The sequence below is a fragment of the Myotis nattereri genome (genome assembly GCF_964212035.1).
Source record: "Myotis nattereri genome assembly, chromosome: 18".
In the NCBI taxonomy this organism is placed as follows: domain Eukaryota; kingdom Metazoa; phylum Chordata; class Mammalia; order Chiroptera; family Vespertilionidae; genus Myotis; species Myotis nattereri.
In genome coordinates, this window is record NC_138093.1 from 13,954,092 (window position 1) to 13,970,866 (window position 16,775).

A 16,775-nucleotide genomic window follows, 5' to 3' on the forward strand; every position below is an offset into this window, starting at 1 on the left:
ATATTTAAATGCCATTTAACAAAGAAAAATCAACCAAAAAAAAATGAGTTCGTGTGTCACCTCTGACAGGCGTGTCGTAGGTTCACCATCACTGTTCTAGATGCTGTGGCATACTTGGGTGTTCAATAAAATTTACTGAATGGATGAGTGAAATAATGTATGACTAGAGAAGGCTGACATTATTATTCCTCTTGCAAAGATAAAGCTTTGCAAGGGGCTAGCTCTATAGGACCACCTAGAGTTTTTATTTCTAGTAAAAACAATCATAATAATACCTACCATTTAGTGAAGGTTTATCATGGCCACATTAAGATTTTTAGAGGCTTTAAGCACCTAGAGATTATGGTGGTCACCTTATGTGTAATGAAAACAAAACAACAGTAAACACTAATCTGTAACATGGGGATTGGGATGCCCAACAAAATACTCATTCTTTCCCCACCATGATTACTTCAATATTTGTTCACTAGGAAAAAATTAATTTGTGCTGATTGGCATATAATTTTCACATGGGAAATTTATAAATCTTAAGTGTACCGCTTAAATTTATACGTAAATACACACATATCAAGGTAGAGAAAATTTCCAGCACCTTGGAAGGCTCTGGGAAGTCAATATCATCCTGTCATAGTAGTTGTTAGTTTAACCCCTCTCTCGCCATAGACTAGTTTTGTCGGTTTTTGAAAGTCATATAAATAGAATCACATAGTATGAATTCATTTGTGTTGTTTTTTTGCTCAACATTGTTAGATTCATCCATGTGTGTGGCAGTAATTTAATTTGTTAATTTTTATTGTTGTGTAGTATTGCAGTTATATGAATATACTTGTACATGCTTGTACATTCTTGTACATGCTTTTTGTTGGATGCAAACATTCATTTCTGTTTGGCATATATCCAGGGTGGAATTGTTGGGTCATAGGATAAATCCAGTGTTTATTTATTTTTAAAATATATGTTTTTATTGCTTACATAGAGGAAGGGAGAGGGAGAGAGAGATAGAAACATCAATGATGAGTGAGACTCATTGGTCAGCTGCCTCCTCCATGCCCCCTACCGGGGATTGAGCCCACAACCGGGATATGTGCCGTAATGGGGAATAGAACTGTGATTTCCTGGTTCATATAGGTCAATGCTCAACCACTGAGCCACACTGGCCAGGCTCCAGTGTTTATTTTTGAAATTCCAAATTCATTGGAAGAATTTTTAGGATGCCCCTGCTTTGTTGGTGCCAGGTCTGTTCCTAACCGGGTCAGGCTGTAGAATTTGGGCTATTAACCAGTAAGCTATTCTTCCTCCTAACCCAGCACTGAGCCTCTCAGGCTCTAGGCTCTGCACCAGGTTCTTTACACTTATTGTAATTTATCCTGACAACTCTGTTATGGTAGGTACTAGTATATATTATTTCCAGTTAATTGACAAGCTCCTATTATATCTTCCATCACTCTGGCCACTACACTCTATTATTTATAGTGGGCATTTGGAGAGTGGTTGTTGACTAAAGAGAACTATTTTAGAAATGATGACACCAATTCTCTGAGTATTGTTTTATTTAATCGTGCCAAAAACATGTAACTACCCTATGAAGGGTCAGGTAGAGGGAATTAAGGACCCCCGATTCAAAGATCAAGACATGGTCTCTCCCTTGAGGTGGTCATGGAAAGGAAATGAGACCAGTGTCAAAGCACAGAACAGAGTGCTGCCGTCACCAGGATGTGAACAAAGAGATGTGGGTATACTGAGGCTGTGTGTGGGGGAGTAGGAAAGGCCTCACGAAGGAAGAGGTGATAATATCTGGGCTGAAACTGGGGGATGAGGAGGATTTTGCAGGTCAAGAGGATGAAGCATTCTAGCCAGAGGAAGCTATGGACAATGGCAGTGGAAAGGCCTTGCTGCTCTGAATGTGACCAGCTCAGTACGTAGGAGGCTGGGTGGTGGTGGGGTGAGGCGGAGGGAAAGGGGAAGGGAGAGGACTATGGCTGAATGGTGGGATGGAGCTAAAGTGCAAAATAAATGTTTGATTAACTAGATTGCTTGGGAGGGAACTCAGCTGCCGTTGATTCGAAATCCCAGAGGTGCTAAGGAAACAAGATCCAGCCTGTTTGTCTGTGATGCTGTACTACTTTTATAAATGGCCCGCTCTGTTTTATTTTTTAATAGCTCTTGTAAGGATGTTGGGAAAGGACCTCTGGGGAGCAATAGATGGTAATTGAGCCTGGGATAATTTGAAGGATATTGGCCTATCTAGACTTATCTAATACAGTTTTATAGCTGGATGGAATCTGAAGTATTGTTTATCTCTCACTCTAACAGAGGAAGAAAGCAGTGCTGGGTAGGTGAAGTAGTCCTTTAGCCCAACATCTAGTTAGCGAAGCAGTGTGAATGAAGTGGTAAAGGGCACAGTCTTTGACTCAGGCAGACCTAGGTTCTAATCATGTCTTAGTAAGTGGCTGTGTGATTTATGGCAAGTCCTTTAACTCCTTATTTGTGAAATAAACAATTATATATACTTCCTAGGTAGGTCCCAGCATAGGATTTTTCACAAAATAAGAGTTAAGTACAATCTCTTTTCCTTTTTCCCTATCAGCACAGGGTCGCTGTGATAGAAGTAAAAAAAAAAAAAATTAAAAAAAAAACATCAGAACTCAGAGAGGGGAAGTCAGTTTGTCTCCCAATCAGGGCCTTTCTGGGTGCCGGAGTTGTGTGTGGGGGAGTCCCCACTATCTGAAAATTTGAAACTATGAGAACTTCTAGAGTTGATTAGCTCTTTGGGGAGAGACTCACACTAATAAAATACATAAGAAATTTATGACTGTTCAATATGCAAATGTAACTTCTAGAGATAGATGTATTTTCCCATAACTGGCTCTCCCATTCTCAGCCTCCTATTTTCATCTTCAAATAGACTAATCAGAAAATTGTTAATTGAGCACGGAATCTGAGCTAAGAGTTAGATAGAGTTCAGAAATATTTCATCCTTTCACAACTAGGGTCCCTTCTATAACAGCCCAATCCTTTGTGTCTAGCAGACATATACTCAGAAACAACCATTTCTACTGTAATTGCCCTGTTTTGACTCTTGGTGGGCCAGATCTTTCTATTACCACATGCATCTTCTGAAATGATGTAATGGATTGGGTTAGAATTATCTTCAGTTATATTCTGTTATTGAGGAAATAGTCCCATCACATTTAATTGAATTTGGTGTTTCACAGATATATACCAGCATTCTTACCAGAGGGAATCTCTATAGATAGCCAATATTAGCTAATTTAACTTCCAGAGTTCAGAATTCCTCCATTTTCTAGAGGCATCTTATTACAGAGTTCTGTGTACTAGTCTGTATTCTGTATACCCATAGCCTGATAGGTAGCATGTACTCTATAAATATTGGTTGAATAAAGGTGAAGATAAAATAGAACATCAGAAAAGGGCTCAAGGAATAGAATTTGTTGATTCTTTTTTCTAGAGCAGCGGTTCTCAACCTGTGGGTCGTGACCCCTTTGGGGGTCAAACGACCCTTTCACAGGGGTCGCCTAAGACCATCGGAAAACATATATAATTACATATTGTTTTTGTGATTAATCACTATGCTTTAATTATGTTCAATTTGTAACAATGAAAATACATCCTGCATATCAGATATTTACATTACGATTCATAACAGTAGCAAAATTACAGTTATGAAGTAGAAACAAAAATAATTTTATGAGTGGGGGTCACCACAACATGAGGAACTGTATTAAAGGGTCGCGGCATTAGGAAGGTTGAGAACCACTGCTCTAGAGCATTCTATCTTATGTCCTGAGTCCTGATGGGATACTCAGGAAAATGTGAAAATGGTGTGCAGGATGTAGAACTCCCAGAGATGGGGAACTGAGGAGGAAGAAACAACTTTCAGGAAAGATTTTTTGTAAAAGACAGTTGGAGGACTAGGAATCTACAAATGAATCTGTAGGGGCTGCTGCTGATCTCAGAGAGGATAATGAGCATTCAAGAGTAGTGTGGAGGGAAAGGCTGAAGAGATGTCAAGGGAGTAGCAGGATATGCTGTTGAGATGCAGGGAGTAGATTCTGGCTTACGTGCCTGCAAGATTGTTGGTGCAATTCAGGAAAACAGCAGAGAAGAGGGTGAGGGTAGGCATTTGTACAGGTGCAGTATTTGGAACAAATAGGTTGAAATATCCAGTGAGCAGTTTGGTATAAGGCTCGGAGTTCCTGCAACAAATTTGGATGTTCATCGAAAGCATGGAGATGGGTAAGACTTCGGGACGAGTGAACAGTGTAAAGGGTGGGGAGGGAGGCAGAGCCTGGATGCGCACCCCGATTCAGGGCTGGGCAGAGGAACAGGAGCAGGATAAAGAAAGCCGGAGGACATGTTGAAGGCCCAGGGAGCAAGTTTGAAGGTGGTATCGGACGCCTCCTGGAGGTCGTGAGGAGGAAGCTCAATCCGTTGTAGCCCTGAGTCACCGCGGATTCCGCGCAGCGGAGGAGGGTGGGGTGGCTCAAGCCACATTGCTAACAGGGACTCAATTGGAGAAAGGAAGCCGCCCTATACATTTTCTTTTCTTTTCTTTTTTAGTATATATTCTTTAGGGGAGTTTGGCACTGAGGAGACAGAATCGGCAGGACTTTGAGGGTAATTTAGGGCTCAAGGAGATAATCGGCTTCATAATCCCGTGCCCCTGAGTGGGAGTAAATGCTTGAGGCTCCCCCGCAGTCCTTTTGGGGTCCTTCTTGGGATTTCCCTTTCAGCTCTAAACAAACAAACCTGCGGAAAACTACCAGCATTGTTTTTTTTTTTTGCCACCATTTATTTACCTAAACTGGAGAAAGTGCCACTCGGAAAAACAAGACACTTTATTTGAAAACCTTGTCTCTTTAAAAATCCTGGCATGCAAACAGGGACTTTAATATCGTTCACAGCGATTGGTAGGTAGTGGCGAAGCCCGTCATTTCCTGTTAGTGCCGGACGCGACCGGAAGGTCTGCCTTCTCTGCTTTCCTACTGGCTGTTTGATAGGCCCCTGTCTTTGCCAATCAAACTTCCTCCCTTCACTCCCTCCCGACAGCTCTTATAAATTAAATCAAATTGGTAATGCTTTCCACATCCTTTTCATGGTAAAACAGTCTGCTAACTGTGTTTTTTTTTTTTTTTTCTTTTTTGGCCGTGATGTCCGGACGCGGAAAACAGGGAGGCAAGGCCCGCGCTAAGGCCAAGTCGCGCTCGTCCCGCGCGGGCCTGCAGTTCCCGGTGGGCCGCGTGCACCGGCTGCTGCGCAAGGGCAACTATGCCGAGCGGGTGGGGGCCGGCGCGCCGGTGTACATGGCGGCGGTGCTGGAGTACCTGACGGCCGAGATCCTGGAGCTGGCGGGCAACGCGGCCCGAGACAACAAGAAGACGCGCATCATCCCCCGCCATTTGCAACTGGCCGTGAGAAATGACGAAGAGCTCAACAAGTTACTTGGGGGTGTTACCATTGCCCAGGGCGGTGTCTTACTCAATATCCAGGCCGTCTTGTTGCCCAAGAAAACGGAGTCATAAGCCTGGCAAAAACAAGTAATTAAAACGCTTGACACCACCCGTCCCACTCCCCCCCCAAAGGCTCTTTTAAGAGCCAACAAAGTGTCAAATCAAGGGCTGACCACAAAACGGCGCATTAGCTCTTTTTTTTGAAAGCTTGGGTGGCTCTAAAAAGAGCCTTTGGTCTTTGGTTTAGTCTTTTGCCAGCATTCATTTGCTTTTGGCCTTGTGGCTTTCGGTTTTCTTTGGTAACAGAACAGCCTGGATGTTGGGCAAGACGCCGCCCTGGGCGATGGTGACCTTGCCCAGCAGCTTGTTGAGCTCCTCGTCGTTGCGGATGGCCAGCTGCAGGTGACGGGGGATGATGCGCGTCTTCTTGTTGTCTCGGGCCGCGTTGCCCGCCAGCTCCAGGATCTCGGCCGTCAGGTACTCCAGCACCGCCGCCATGTACACCGGCGCGCCGGCTCCCACCCGCTCGGCATAGTTGCCCTTGCGCAGGAGACGGTGCACACGCCCCACCGGGAACTGGAGACCGGCGCGGGACGAGCGGGACTTGGCCTTAGCGCGAGCTTTGCCTCCTTGTTTCCCGCGACCAGACATGACTACAAATGAGATGAAAGCTCCGGAAGCTCAGAATGTCGCAGCGAAGCAGGATTGAAAGATAAACAAGTAGAAAGCCTTTATAAGCTTTCCTAGGGGTGGGGTCAGGAACGCATTTTTCATTGGTCCTAAACGGGCTCCAGGAATGACCAATAAGATCAAGAGTTGGTGTTGTCACGATTTTATTACTGGGTTCCTACGTGGCCCAATGGAAACGAGAGACTTCTGAAGCCGTAATTTGCATACGGTGGTTATAAAAGGATCAGGCCCGCCCAGCGCCTCGCTTCTTTTTCCAGCTAATCCTTGTAGTGCTTTGCTGCAATGCCGGAGCCCGCAAAATCCGCTCCCGCGCCCAAGAAGGGTTCGAAGAAGGCTGTTACCAAAGCCCAGAAGAAGGATGGGAAGAAGCGCAAGCGCAGCCGCAAGGAGAGCTACTCCATCTACGTGTACAAGGTGCTCAAGCAAGTTCATCCGGACACCGGCATCTCGTCCAAGGCCATGGGCATCATGAACTCCTTCGTCAACGATATTTTCGAGCGCATCGCCGGCGAGGCGTCCCGCCTGGCGCATTACAACAAGCGCTCCACCATCACGTCCCGGGAGATCCAGACGGCCGTGCGCCTGCTGCTGCCCGGCGAGCTGGCCAAGCACGCGGTGTCCGAGGGCACCAAGGCCGTCACCAAGTACACCAGCTCCAAGTGAGTCCCGTCCGGGACGCGGCGCTCCTCGGAGTAGCCAGCTGCTTGACTCCAAAGGCTCTTTTCAGAGCCACCCACCTAATCACCAGAAAGAGCTGTAACTGTACGTTAATTTTCCTTCGGTTTATTTCCACAAAGTCTTCCTGGCAAGGGTTACGGGGTTGGCACACGTAGCTTTTCAAACCTTTGGCTTTGGGTTCCTGATCCGTGACAGGCTTTGCTCTTTGAATCGAGGGCGCGTCTTTAACCTCTTCCTGTGCTCTTTGTTTTCCGGAGTCGATTCTAAATGAGGTTACAGTCGGCTCCTCCCACCCTCTGGCCCTGGACTGGTGGCCTGGTACCTCGGGTATGTTTCATCGGCTTTTTAAAACGAAGTGACTTAAGCCATCTTCATAAGAAAGGACCCCAGCACACAGCCGAGCCCAGGTTCCTCGAACACTGCGTCACAACCCTGAAGGATTTTCCCGAGAATCTGATAGCTGCTGTGGTGCCGGCAACTAGTTCTGCCCTGCGATGTGGCCTGGGGACACCAGCGATTCTGAGCACTTGGAGCAGAGCCCGGGCGCAGGGTCTCCTCTTCCTGGTTGGATTACATTAACATTCAAAACTACTCGCCGTTCTGGAATTCATAGGTTTTGGTTTCCTCTGCTCACTTGGCTTTGAAATCCCTATTCTCATTTTTGTGGATAATTTTTGCATTTAATATTGTTTCCAAACTTTATCTCTTTTTTATTATCATTTATCCTCCCTACTCTTCCCCTCCCCTAAAATCACTGCACTGTTGTCCAGGAGTTCTTTCTTGCTCAATCCTTCCACCCTTCTCCCCCATTTAGAAAGATCTGAATTTAGGTTACTTCAAGGCTCTGGTCATTTTGGTCCAGGCTCAAAGACCCCTCATTTTCCAAGTCACCCACTCAAGAATTTGCACTTTTCCTCCTTTCCTGTCTTGGTCCCTCCCGGTTTTATCTTCCTCCTAGCAGCCATCAGAAATTGGATCTGTTTATTTTGTTACAGTTTTTCTCAAGCCCTTCACACTCTGTTGGTCCGGCTTTCCGTTATATCATCAGCACTATTAAGTGCCTGGCACATAGTGGAGGGACACTTGAATACTTAACATTTATTGAATTTTCTTATCACACCCCTTAATCATTTCCATGGAAGGATGGGTGTGGTTCATTTCCATTAGTTGTATGTGAAAACATGAAAATGGAACTGTTTGTGGAGTTTCCCAAATCTGTCGGTGGTCACACCTCAGGGCAACAGCTGGGAGGAGGCCCCTGTTACGATTCTTTTTGTCCCTCCATGCCCTCTGCCTCCCCCTCCCATACTTCAGCCCTTTGTTCCACACTGAGATGAGTTTTCATTTACACTTACCAGTCTCATTTGCTTTTTAGGAGACCATGTAAGACAGACCCTGTAAGGTATGCAAGGCTAATAACCCTTTTATAAACATGATTGAGAGAAGCAAAGTGATCGGTCCACTGGCCATGCAGCTGACGTTGTCCACCATTGTACCCTCCTCAGATGTGAGGACAGTTGCATTTTAGTTTTATTTAGTTGAATCTTTCTGTCCAAGCCTTGATTTTGCTGATAAATACACTGATGGTCTGATCAATTATTCAACTCTGCTTTTGGCTAAGGAGTCCTGGAGTCGATTGCAGGGGTTTTATGAATCCAAATGGATACTAGACATTATTATACACTGAATAAATCTTATGTTTCCTACATGTGTGTTTTCAAATGGGTGCAGATGGTATTGTTGTTAATAAAGCTACCAGTCAATTTAAGGTGTGTTTTTTTTTTAATCTGTGGTATGTTTTCTAACTAAGTGAAGGTAGCATATACAACTACTACTGAGTCTATGGAAAAGATGGTACCTCTGACTTGAAGGATGAATATTTATAAGATACTAGAGGCCTGGGGCATGAAATTTGTGCATGAGTAGGGTCCCTAGGCCTGGCCAGGGATCAGGACCCATCTGTGGGGTGACTGACGGGGCGATGAGATGGGGGGGCAGGGCTGGCCTGGGGCCTGTGGGCTAGGGGCAGCTCCTGCCTTGAGTGTCTGCCCCCTGGTGGTCAGTGTATGGCATAGTGACCAGTTGTTCCACCAGTTGTTCTGCTGTTAGGTCGATTTGCATATTAGGCTTTTATTATATAGGACTAGAGGTCTGGTGCATGAAATTCATGCATGGATATGGTCCCTAGGCCTGGCCTGCTATCAAGGCCATCTTCCCCAGCTGTCCGAAGCTGGTCCCACCCCCTGCCGCCACCCACCTCTAGTTCCCTGTTTGTCATTGGGTGATCAGTGCCTGATGGCTGGGGAAAGGCACCAAGAGGTGGTCAGTGGGCCTCATAATGACATCCAGCAGTCATTCTGCTGTTAGGGTCAATTTGCATATTACCCTTTTATTATATAGGAAGGATTAGCCACACTTCTAGCTCAGAGGTGCACTGAGGACTTTGTTAATGCTTAGTAATTGAAAAACACATGACCACAAATAAGAAGCATTATAAAATAAGAAGATAGAAGAAATAAAGTCCTTACAAAATTTTAGCTAACATCTAGAGATGTTCCAGCCAATGTTCAAAATCCTTTATACATACTGACTCATTTACTCTCCCTGGACACTCTCCAGAGAATAAACTCCTCGTTGTGTTTAAGGGCCTTGAGGAAGTAAGGTAACTAACTGGGCCTCTCTGGATTGGGGAGTGGGGGGAAGGGAGGGGAATATGTATGCTTTAAATTAAAAATCAAAAGAAATATCACCTACTTTATTCCCTCCAGGATGTACCCTGAATATACATCTATGGTGCGGTGGCCTTGACAATGGGATTGGGGGCTCTGGTTCTCCATCCCAGAGGCCATAGCTCCATTCAGTTTACTTTGCCCTCATAATAGTAGGGCTCATCAGCTGGAATCCCTTCACTAACAGAGAGAACCTTAGTTGCTGGTTATGGGCTCCTCCTGGGCATGTTTATCAGGAAGGAAGTTAACAGAGTGAGGAAGGGGGTAGAGGTGAGAGAGCTTGGTATTTTAACTTCTGAGAAGGCAATTATTAATGGTGAGATGAGCTGAATCCTAAGGAACATGTTTGATCTCTTCTTTCTCCTGCTCAAACACCTGTATACATTGGCTGATGTTGGGGTTAATAGCAATAATTGTAATAATAATTGTTTCTACTTATCGAGCATATGTTTTTAAACTTTAATTATTTAGAAAACTTTTTTTATTAATTTAATTTTGGGGTTCTGGATTCCCACTAAGCCGGGGACCCCTGAACTGCCTTAGCCATGACAGATGCACAGGCAGTTGTTAAATCTCAGGGCCACAGGGAGGTCTTGGATATCTTTGGCGGTAAGTTTGGCTTTAAAACCCGATTTAGTATCAGTCCAGGGAGTATGGTCCTGGGGAGGAAGGGCCGTGAGGTGGAAATCTACAAACTCCGGCAGGGGTTTGCCCAGCCAATGATGGCTCTGCCAGGCTGGAATGTCACTCACTCTGAGAACTTCAGGCTGCAAGCTTGAAACCAAAACTTCAGTGGATGAGATGCTGGGTGACAAGGTGCTGGCCCTGCACAGCCCAGAGTCACTGTTGTTTCTGCTTCTAACTCACCAAATGCAGACCCCAGGATCCCATTCTGCGTTGTGGGTCTGCTAGGGAATGAGGCTCAGGCCAGAGATCGGAGGCCTGTATTTGCCCGCACCCTACGCGAGGAAGCGTAAAAAACAGGAATTAATATCCTCACATTCCAGGGGCTAGAAGTCAGAGATGAGGATTTGGGCAGGTTTACCTTCCTCCTGAGGTCTCTGCTTGGCCTGCAGACGGCTGCGTTCTCCCTGTCCCCCACAGTTGCCCCACGGTGTTGTCTGTGCCCGGATCCCCTCTTTTCATAAGGACACGACTCACGCTGGATCGGGGCCCACCCTAGTGACCCCACTTTCACCTCATCGCCTTTTTGAAGGCCCTGCCTCCAAATGCCGTCACATTCGGAGGAGCCAGGCGGTAGGTCTTGGACGGATGGGCATCCGCACCAACAAAAGGGAGAGTAAACCTGGGCGTTGGGACGACGTCCGCCTCCCCCTCCGGCCCAGGTGCCGGCCGCCCTGGCGATGGGCTCGTCCGGCCGGGCGTCGGTCTACTGATGGGAAACAGCTTTTGTTGCCGTTGTCTTTGCTTACTGTTTGGAGCCTGGGATCCTCTTGTTGGGATGAAGCCCGGAGCTTGCGCCCTCTGGGGTCGTATTTGCTCCTCTCCTGGTCTTCCCCCCGCCCCCCGACCTTTTCTCTTCGCCAGTGTAATGCCTGGGCCGGGGGAGCCCACAGATGGCGAGGAGACGAAAACAGCTGTGGAATCCGGAAGCCTGGCCTTGGGATCCGAATTCTCCCGGGACCGTGGCGGATAGTGTCCGCTAGAGGGCGGGCTGAGGGCGGGGGTTGGGGGCGGGGAGAGAAACGGCGGAGGGGCGGGGACCATGGCGACCGCTCGCGGTTTTCAATCCGGTCCGACGGCCTCGTATATCAGGGGGCCGAGCTCCCCTCGCGGCACGGCGCCGGGTGGGTTCGCCTCGCGGTAGGAGCAGGCATGTCCGGCAGAGGCAAAGGCGGGAAAGGCCTGGGCAAAGGCGGCGCCAAGCGTCACCGCAAAGTCCTGAGAGACAACATCCAGGGCATCACCAAGCCCGCCATCCGCCGCCTCGCTCGGCGCGGGGGTGTCAAGCGGATCTCGGGCCTCATCTACGAGGAGACGCGGGGGGTGCTGAAGGTGTTCCTGGAGAACGTGATCCGGGACGCCGTCACCTACACGGAGCACGCCAAGCGCAAGACGGTCACCGCCATGGACGTGGTGTACGCGCTGAAGCGGCAGGGCCGCACCCTGTACGGGTTCGGCGGCTAAGCCTGTTGCGGGCTCACGCGTGCGGCAACCCTAAAGGTCCTTTTTAGGGCCACCCAGAGAGTCCTTGGGGAGCTGGGCACCTTTAGGACGTGGGCACGAGCGCGCCCCCCAAGCCTCCTTTAGGGCAGGGTAAGGCGTTCTTGAAGCTGCCCCTCTGTTTTAACAGTGACACGCTTAGACAGGCAATGCCGGGTGCTTTGCTTCCTGCTTGCCGAGCCGGCCCTTCTCCGTGCCGGCCTTGCGTTCTGACAACCAGACCGCAGCCTTCCCCGTCCAGGGGGGGCCGAGCAGCTGTATCCGCATTTGGACAATTACTGACCAATCCGCGGGGTCCAGCAGCGGTCGGTGTGCGGGTCCAGCCAATCAGGACAGTGCTGGCATTGCATTCTCTGAATGCCCATTTTTACAGGAACGGATCAGTTGGACAGGAATGAAGGGTGGGGGTGTGGTGGAGGCTGAGCCTTCTCTGTATATACGTTAACCATAAAGGACCTCCAGCCTTAACCAGGCTGTCTCCCCTCTCACCCCTTTATAGCAGGGAGGACCCTAGAGCTGTCACCCATCCCCTTTTTCTTCTGGGCCATCCTTCCCCCTCTTCCTGCCTTTCTGTATGTGCCTCCCTCTCAGCCCCTGACCACACCCCAAGCCTCTACCCCATCCCCAGAAAGTTGTCAGCACGGCCGGATGGGGCCTCTTTGGGGATATAAAAGCAGTTGGTCCTCCCCAGATTATCTGAATTCAGGAACAGACTGGGGACTTCATTCCGAAGGGAATTGGGAAGGAGGTTGGAAATTTTTCAGCGAGAGTGTGACAGGCTCCTTGACTGTGACAGGAGCACGAGGACGGGGAGGCTTCCTGTGAGTCAGCGGGGAGGGAGGGAAGGAGGGAGGGAGGGGGTAGTAGAGGCTGGTAGACGAAAGCAGTGGCCTCTGGGGGTCAGGCAGAGGATATGGCGAGGACGGATACCTGACAGGGGCAACTCAGGGTTCAGGGCCTGCTCAGCTACTTGGCTCCCGGACCTGAGATCCTGGGCAAGTCACGCACCCGAGAGCCTCAGACTATCTCCGAAAGGCCCGTGTGGGTCTAGTCCCCGCAAGGTTTGCCTTGAGGTGCCCCCCTGAAGCCACACCTCTGAAGTCACCAGTACTTGCTAACCCCGGGGTCCAGACCCGAGTCAAGAGACACAAGCCTGCACCGAGGCCTCCCCACGCAGGTACTAAGGGACTGGGCCGAGAGCGAGGGGCGCGCTCTGGCAATTGCGGTGACCCTGAAGCAGGGGGGGGGCGGGGGGGGGGGGCCAGTCCCTTCACTGCTCTCCCCTTTGCGGACACATCGAGAGGCAAAGGGAGCTTTAGGGAAAAGTGGAAAAACCACGTGTGTGCAGAGCAGCCGGACACAGGTGGAAGCCTTCAGGGCCTCCTTGGCGGTGGGTGTGCGGGGAGCCTCCCTCTGCGGACCTGGTCCGTTGCGAACCCAGCTCCCAAGTGGCCCACAGGCCGTGTCCACACAGGCTTCGCCCCGCCCCCACCTAGGGCCGGGGATTTGCTAAAAGGAGCACAGCCCTGGGGACAGAGGGGGCGACGTGTTCGTCCCCAGGCCGAGAGCCGCATCGGGTGAGAAGGCCATTTCGGGAGGGGGCGGGGCGCGTCACCAGGCTGTCGGGAGGCGTCCCGGCTGCGCTGTGGGTCGTGAGTGCTCCCGGCGAGACCGCCCACGAGAGCGCCAGCAGGCACGGCTGTCCGAGGAGCGGCCATGTTTCGGGCGCACACCTCGAGGTGGCCGAGTGCCATCCCCGATGGCGACCGGCAGAAGGGACTAACTAACGCCTGGAGCTTACCACCCACCCTCCGTGCCGCCCCTCCCACTCCCCGCCCCGAGCATGGGTACACGGAGGCCCAAGCGCTACAGCTTCTCAGTGCAGCTGTGGGTGGCTCTGAAAAGAGCCTTTTTGGGTGCGATGGAACCTGGGACCGAGCGCGCACTTCTTCCTTAGGCCCGTTCCCCGCGGATGCGGCGGGCCAGCTGGATGTCCTTGGGCATGATGGTGACGCGCTTGGCGTGGATGGCGCACAGGTTGGTGTCCTCGAACAGCCCCACCAGGTAGGCCTCGCTCGCCTCCTGCAGCGCCATGACGGCCGAGCTCTGGAAGCGCAGGTCGGTCTTGAAGTCCTGCGCGATCTCGCGCACCAGGCGCTGGAAAGGCAGCTTGCGGATCAGCAGCTCGGTCGACTTCTGGTAGCGCCGGATCTCGCGCAGGGCCACGGTGCCCGGCCGGTAGCGGTGCGGCTTCTTCACGCCGCCCGTGGCCGGCGCGCTCTTGCGGGCCGCCTTGGTGGCCAGCTGCTTGCGCGGAGCCTTGCCACCGGTCGACTTCCGGGCGGTCTGCTTCGTACGGGCCATGGCGATGCGAGGCGCAACCTGCACGACACGAAGGCGGGAGCGGTAGCGAGGTCCCGGGCCGCCGCAGCCGCCTTTATAGCCACAGTCCTTTCCCGATTGGGCGGGACGGTAAAGTTGAAAGTCCCGCGCCGGCTGTTCATTGGCTGTGACGTCACCCGCCCCGGCGTGCCCGATTGGCTGGGGCAGAATCTGCCCTGCCCCCACCCCATCGCCTCACTTTCTACTCTCGGGGTTGCCAACAGCTTTTTCTACCTGGTTTTTCCTTTCTTTCAGGCCGAGTCCTTTTTCTTTTCAAAATCTCAACTGTCAGGACGCCCCTCCGTAGCCCTTCACTCCCTAAGACACGCTATCCGCAATGCCCTCTTCCTTTCCACGCCGGAGTCGAGCTTCCATCTTCCTTCTGCCCCCTCCGCGGCCCCCCCTTGCCCCCCCGCCGCCGGAGGCCCCTTTGTCAATCTGAAGGACCGCTTTTCCCGCCTTTCGGACCGGAAAATTGTCCGCCCCTGCCCCAGGCACAAGACCCCGCCCCCGAAAGCCCTAACCCCCGCCGGGAAGGCGTCCTCTCGCTTGGAAAAAGACAACAGGGAACCTTTCGATAGTCGGCTCAGTTAGGCCAAGCTCCAGGTTCGCCACAGTCCCGAAAACGGGTCGATCCGCCCTCCTACCGACTGGGGTGGGGTGTGTCGTGTCAGTGAATGTCCCCTCCCTACTGGGCCTCCCTACGAGTGCTGAGCATAGGTCTCGGGGGTGAGGGAAATTGCGCGCCGGGGGTCGCCTCTCAGAGGCGTTGTTGTAACCGAGGCGCCCGAGAGGCTCGTTACCCTCACCTGGCGTGATCGTGTCCTTAAGGTTTACGGCCCGGCCCATGCCATGCCATGCCATCCCGTCCCGCCTAGTGTAGGTGGCGAAGTGCTTGAGGCGTGAGCAGAGAGGGGCGGTTGGGAGGCGAAGGCAAATGGCTGGCCCCGCCAGCCCTGCGCATGCGGGTAGGGTTAGCACTTGCTACTGCGGGCGTCGGGACGGAGGAGACTGGGTACGATAATAACAGCTCTTTTACTTGAAAGAGTGGGTGGCTCTGAAAAGAGCCTTTTGATTTCACAGGTGCCCCTTTCGTAACGGGGGGCTGGGTGGGCGCCATTGCACCGCCTCACTTGCCCTTCGCCTTGTGGTGGCTCTCCGTCTTCTTGGGGAGCAACACGGCCTGGATGTTGGGCAAAACGCCGCCCTGGGCGATGGTGACCTTGCCCAGCAGCTTGTTGAGCTCCTCGTCGTTGCGGATGGCCAGCTGCAGGTGACGGGGGATGATACGCGTCTTCTTGTTGTCTCGGGCCGCGTTGCCCGCCAGCTCCAGGATCTCGGCCGTCAGGTACTCCAGCACCGCCGCCATGTACACCGGCGCGCCGGCTCCCACCCGCTCGGCGTAGTTGCCCTTGCGCAGGAGACGGTGCACACGCCCCACCGGGAACTGGAGACCGGCGCGGGAAGAGCGGGACTTGGCCTTAGCGCGGGCCTTGCCTCCCTGTTTGCCACGACCAGACATGACGGCGACACAAGCACTGCGAGCAGCTCCCGACTGACGACCGAGAAAGTCGCCCTAAACGGCTCCCTTTCACCTTTTTATAGGCAGAACGGCGATTGTTCACCGAGCACTCTGATTGGCTAACGCACAGCTTTGTCCTGACGGCCAGTAGGAGAGCGCAGGCAGAATACACTTATTTGCATACTCTCGCCACCACCCCAAAACGAGCGCCACTGAAAGCCCGCCAATCACAACGCGGCGTACTCGGGACCTTAATTTGCATACAGCCTCTATAAGTACCGAGCCGCTTCCGGTAGCCCCGGTTCCGCTGTTGTCTTTGCGTGCCTGGTCTTTTTTTCTGCCGCTGGTGCTTCCCGCTATGCCTGAGCCGGCCAAGTCCGCTCCCGCGCCCAAGAAGGGCTCGAAGAAAGCGGTCACCAAGGCCCAGAAGAAGGATGGCAAGAAGCGCAAGCGCAGCCGCAAGGAGAGCTACTCCATCTACGTGTACAAGGTGCTCAAGCAGGTCCACCCCGACACCGGCATCTCGTCCAAGGCCATGGGCATCATGAACTCCTTCGTCAACGACATCTTCGAGCGCATCGCCGGCGAGGCGTCGCGCCTGGCGCATTACAACAAGCGCTCCACCATCACGTCCCGGGAGATCCAGACGGCCGTGCGCCTGCTGCTGCCCGGCGAGCTGGCCAAGCACGCCGTGTCCGAGGGCACCAAGGCCGTCACCAAGTACACCAGCTCCAAGTGAGTCCCGCCCGGGACGCGGCGCTCGCAAGAGTCGTCGGACGCATGGACCCTCCCACCCCCCCAAAGGCTCTTTTCAGAGCCACCTACCTTCTCCGTGAAAGAGCTTGTCACGTCTCTCACCCCTAGCCTAGCCAGTCCCCGCCTGAAGCCCTCTTCTTTATTGCCAAGTACGTAAGCTAAGGCAGCATCTTCAGACCAAGACCTTCCTGAAGCAGGTTTCTCTGTCTGAAGCTCTCGGGCAAGAAAGGAGGGCCAAAGTAAGAGTCCTTTGTTAATAAACAACTGACTATCAGTGTCCCAAAAAGCAGCTACAGGGTGACAGAAGTTTGGTCCCTCGAGTGTTGAGGCTCCTTGTAATTATCCAAACGAAATAGCAAGTTT

The 16,775-nt window shown here is 51.7% G+C and overlaps 7 protein-coding genes across 7 annotated transcripts; 4 read left to right on the plus strand and 3 right to left on the minus strand.

Annotated features, from left to right (window-relative positions):
* Positions 1 to 5,171: 5,171 nt before the first annotated feature.
* H2AC21 (H2A clustered histone 21) lies at positions 5,172 to 5,543 on the plus strand (the record flags this gene model as incomplete). The annotated part of the gene is made up of 1 exon (XM_081112884.1): positions 5,172 to 5,543. The coding sequence occupies one exon, from the start codon at positions 5,172 to 5,174 to the stop codon at positions 5,541 to 5,543; it is 372 nt and encodes a 123-aa protein (XP_080969010.1).
* A 189-nt stretch (positions 5,544 to 5,732) lies between these two features.
* Positions 5,733 to 6,122, minus strand: H2AC20 (H2A clustered histone 20; the record flags this gene model as incomplete). The annotated part of the gene is made up of 1 exon (XM_081112956.1): positions 5,733 to 6,122. One exon carries the CDS (start codon positions 6,120 to 6,122, stop codon positions 5,733 to 5,735), a length of 390 nt encoding a protein of 129 aa, XP_080969082.1.
* Positions 6,123 to 6,443: 321 nt separating this feature from the next.
* LOC308534504 (histone H2B type 2-E) lies at positions 6,444 to 8,601 on the plus strand (the record flags this gene model as incomplete). Its single annotated transcript, XM_081113021.1, has 1 exon — positions 6,444 to 8,601. One exon carries the CDS (start codon positions 6,444 to 6,446, stop codon positions 6,822 to 6,824), a length of 381 nt encoding a protein of 126 aa, XP_080969147.1. The 3' UTR covers positions 6,825 to 8,601.
* Positions 8,602 to 11,404: 2,803 nt separating this feature from the next.
* On the plus strand, positions 11,405 to 11,716 carry LOC308534559 (histone H4; the record flags this gene model as incomplete). Its single annotated transcript, XM_081113095.1, has 1 exon — positions 11,405 to 11,716. The coding sequence occupies one exon, from the start codon at positions 11,405 to 11,407 to the stop codon at positions 11,714 to 11,716; it is 312 nt and encodes a 103-aa protein (XP_080969221.1).
* Positions 11,717 to 13,705: 1,989 nt separating this feature from the next.
* Positions 13,706 to 14,116, minus strand: LOC308534581 (histone H3.2; the record flags this gene model as incomplete). The annotated part of the gene is made up of 1 exon (XM_081113123.1): positions 13,706 to 14,116. One exon carries the CDS (start codon positions 14,114 to 14,116, stop codon positions 13,706 to 13,708), a length of 411 nt encoding a protein of 136 aa, XP_080969249.1.
* Positions 14,117 to 15,157: 1,041 nt separating this feature from the next.
* On the minus strand, positions 15,158 to 15,685 carry LOC308534603 (histone H2A type 2-A). The gene has a single exon (XM_081113151.1). It carries the CDS (start codon positions 15,654 to 15,656, stop codon positions 15,264 to 15,266), a length of 393 nt encoding a protein of 130 aa, XP_080969277.1. The 5' UTR covers positions 15,657 to 15,685; the 3' UTR covers positions 15,158 to 15,263.
* A 329-nt stretch (positions 15,686 to 16,014) lies between these two features.
* LOC308534760 (histone H2B type 2-E) lies at positions 16,015 to 16,395 on the plus strand (the record flags this gene model as incomplete). Its single annotated transcript, XM_081113317.1, has 1 exon — positions 16,015 to 16,395. One exon carries the CDS (start codon positions 16,015 to 16,017, stop codon positions 16,393 to 16,395), a length of 381 nt encoding a protein of 126 aa, XP_080969443.1.
* Positions 16,396 to 16,775: the final 380 nt, after the last annotated feature.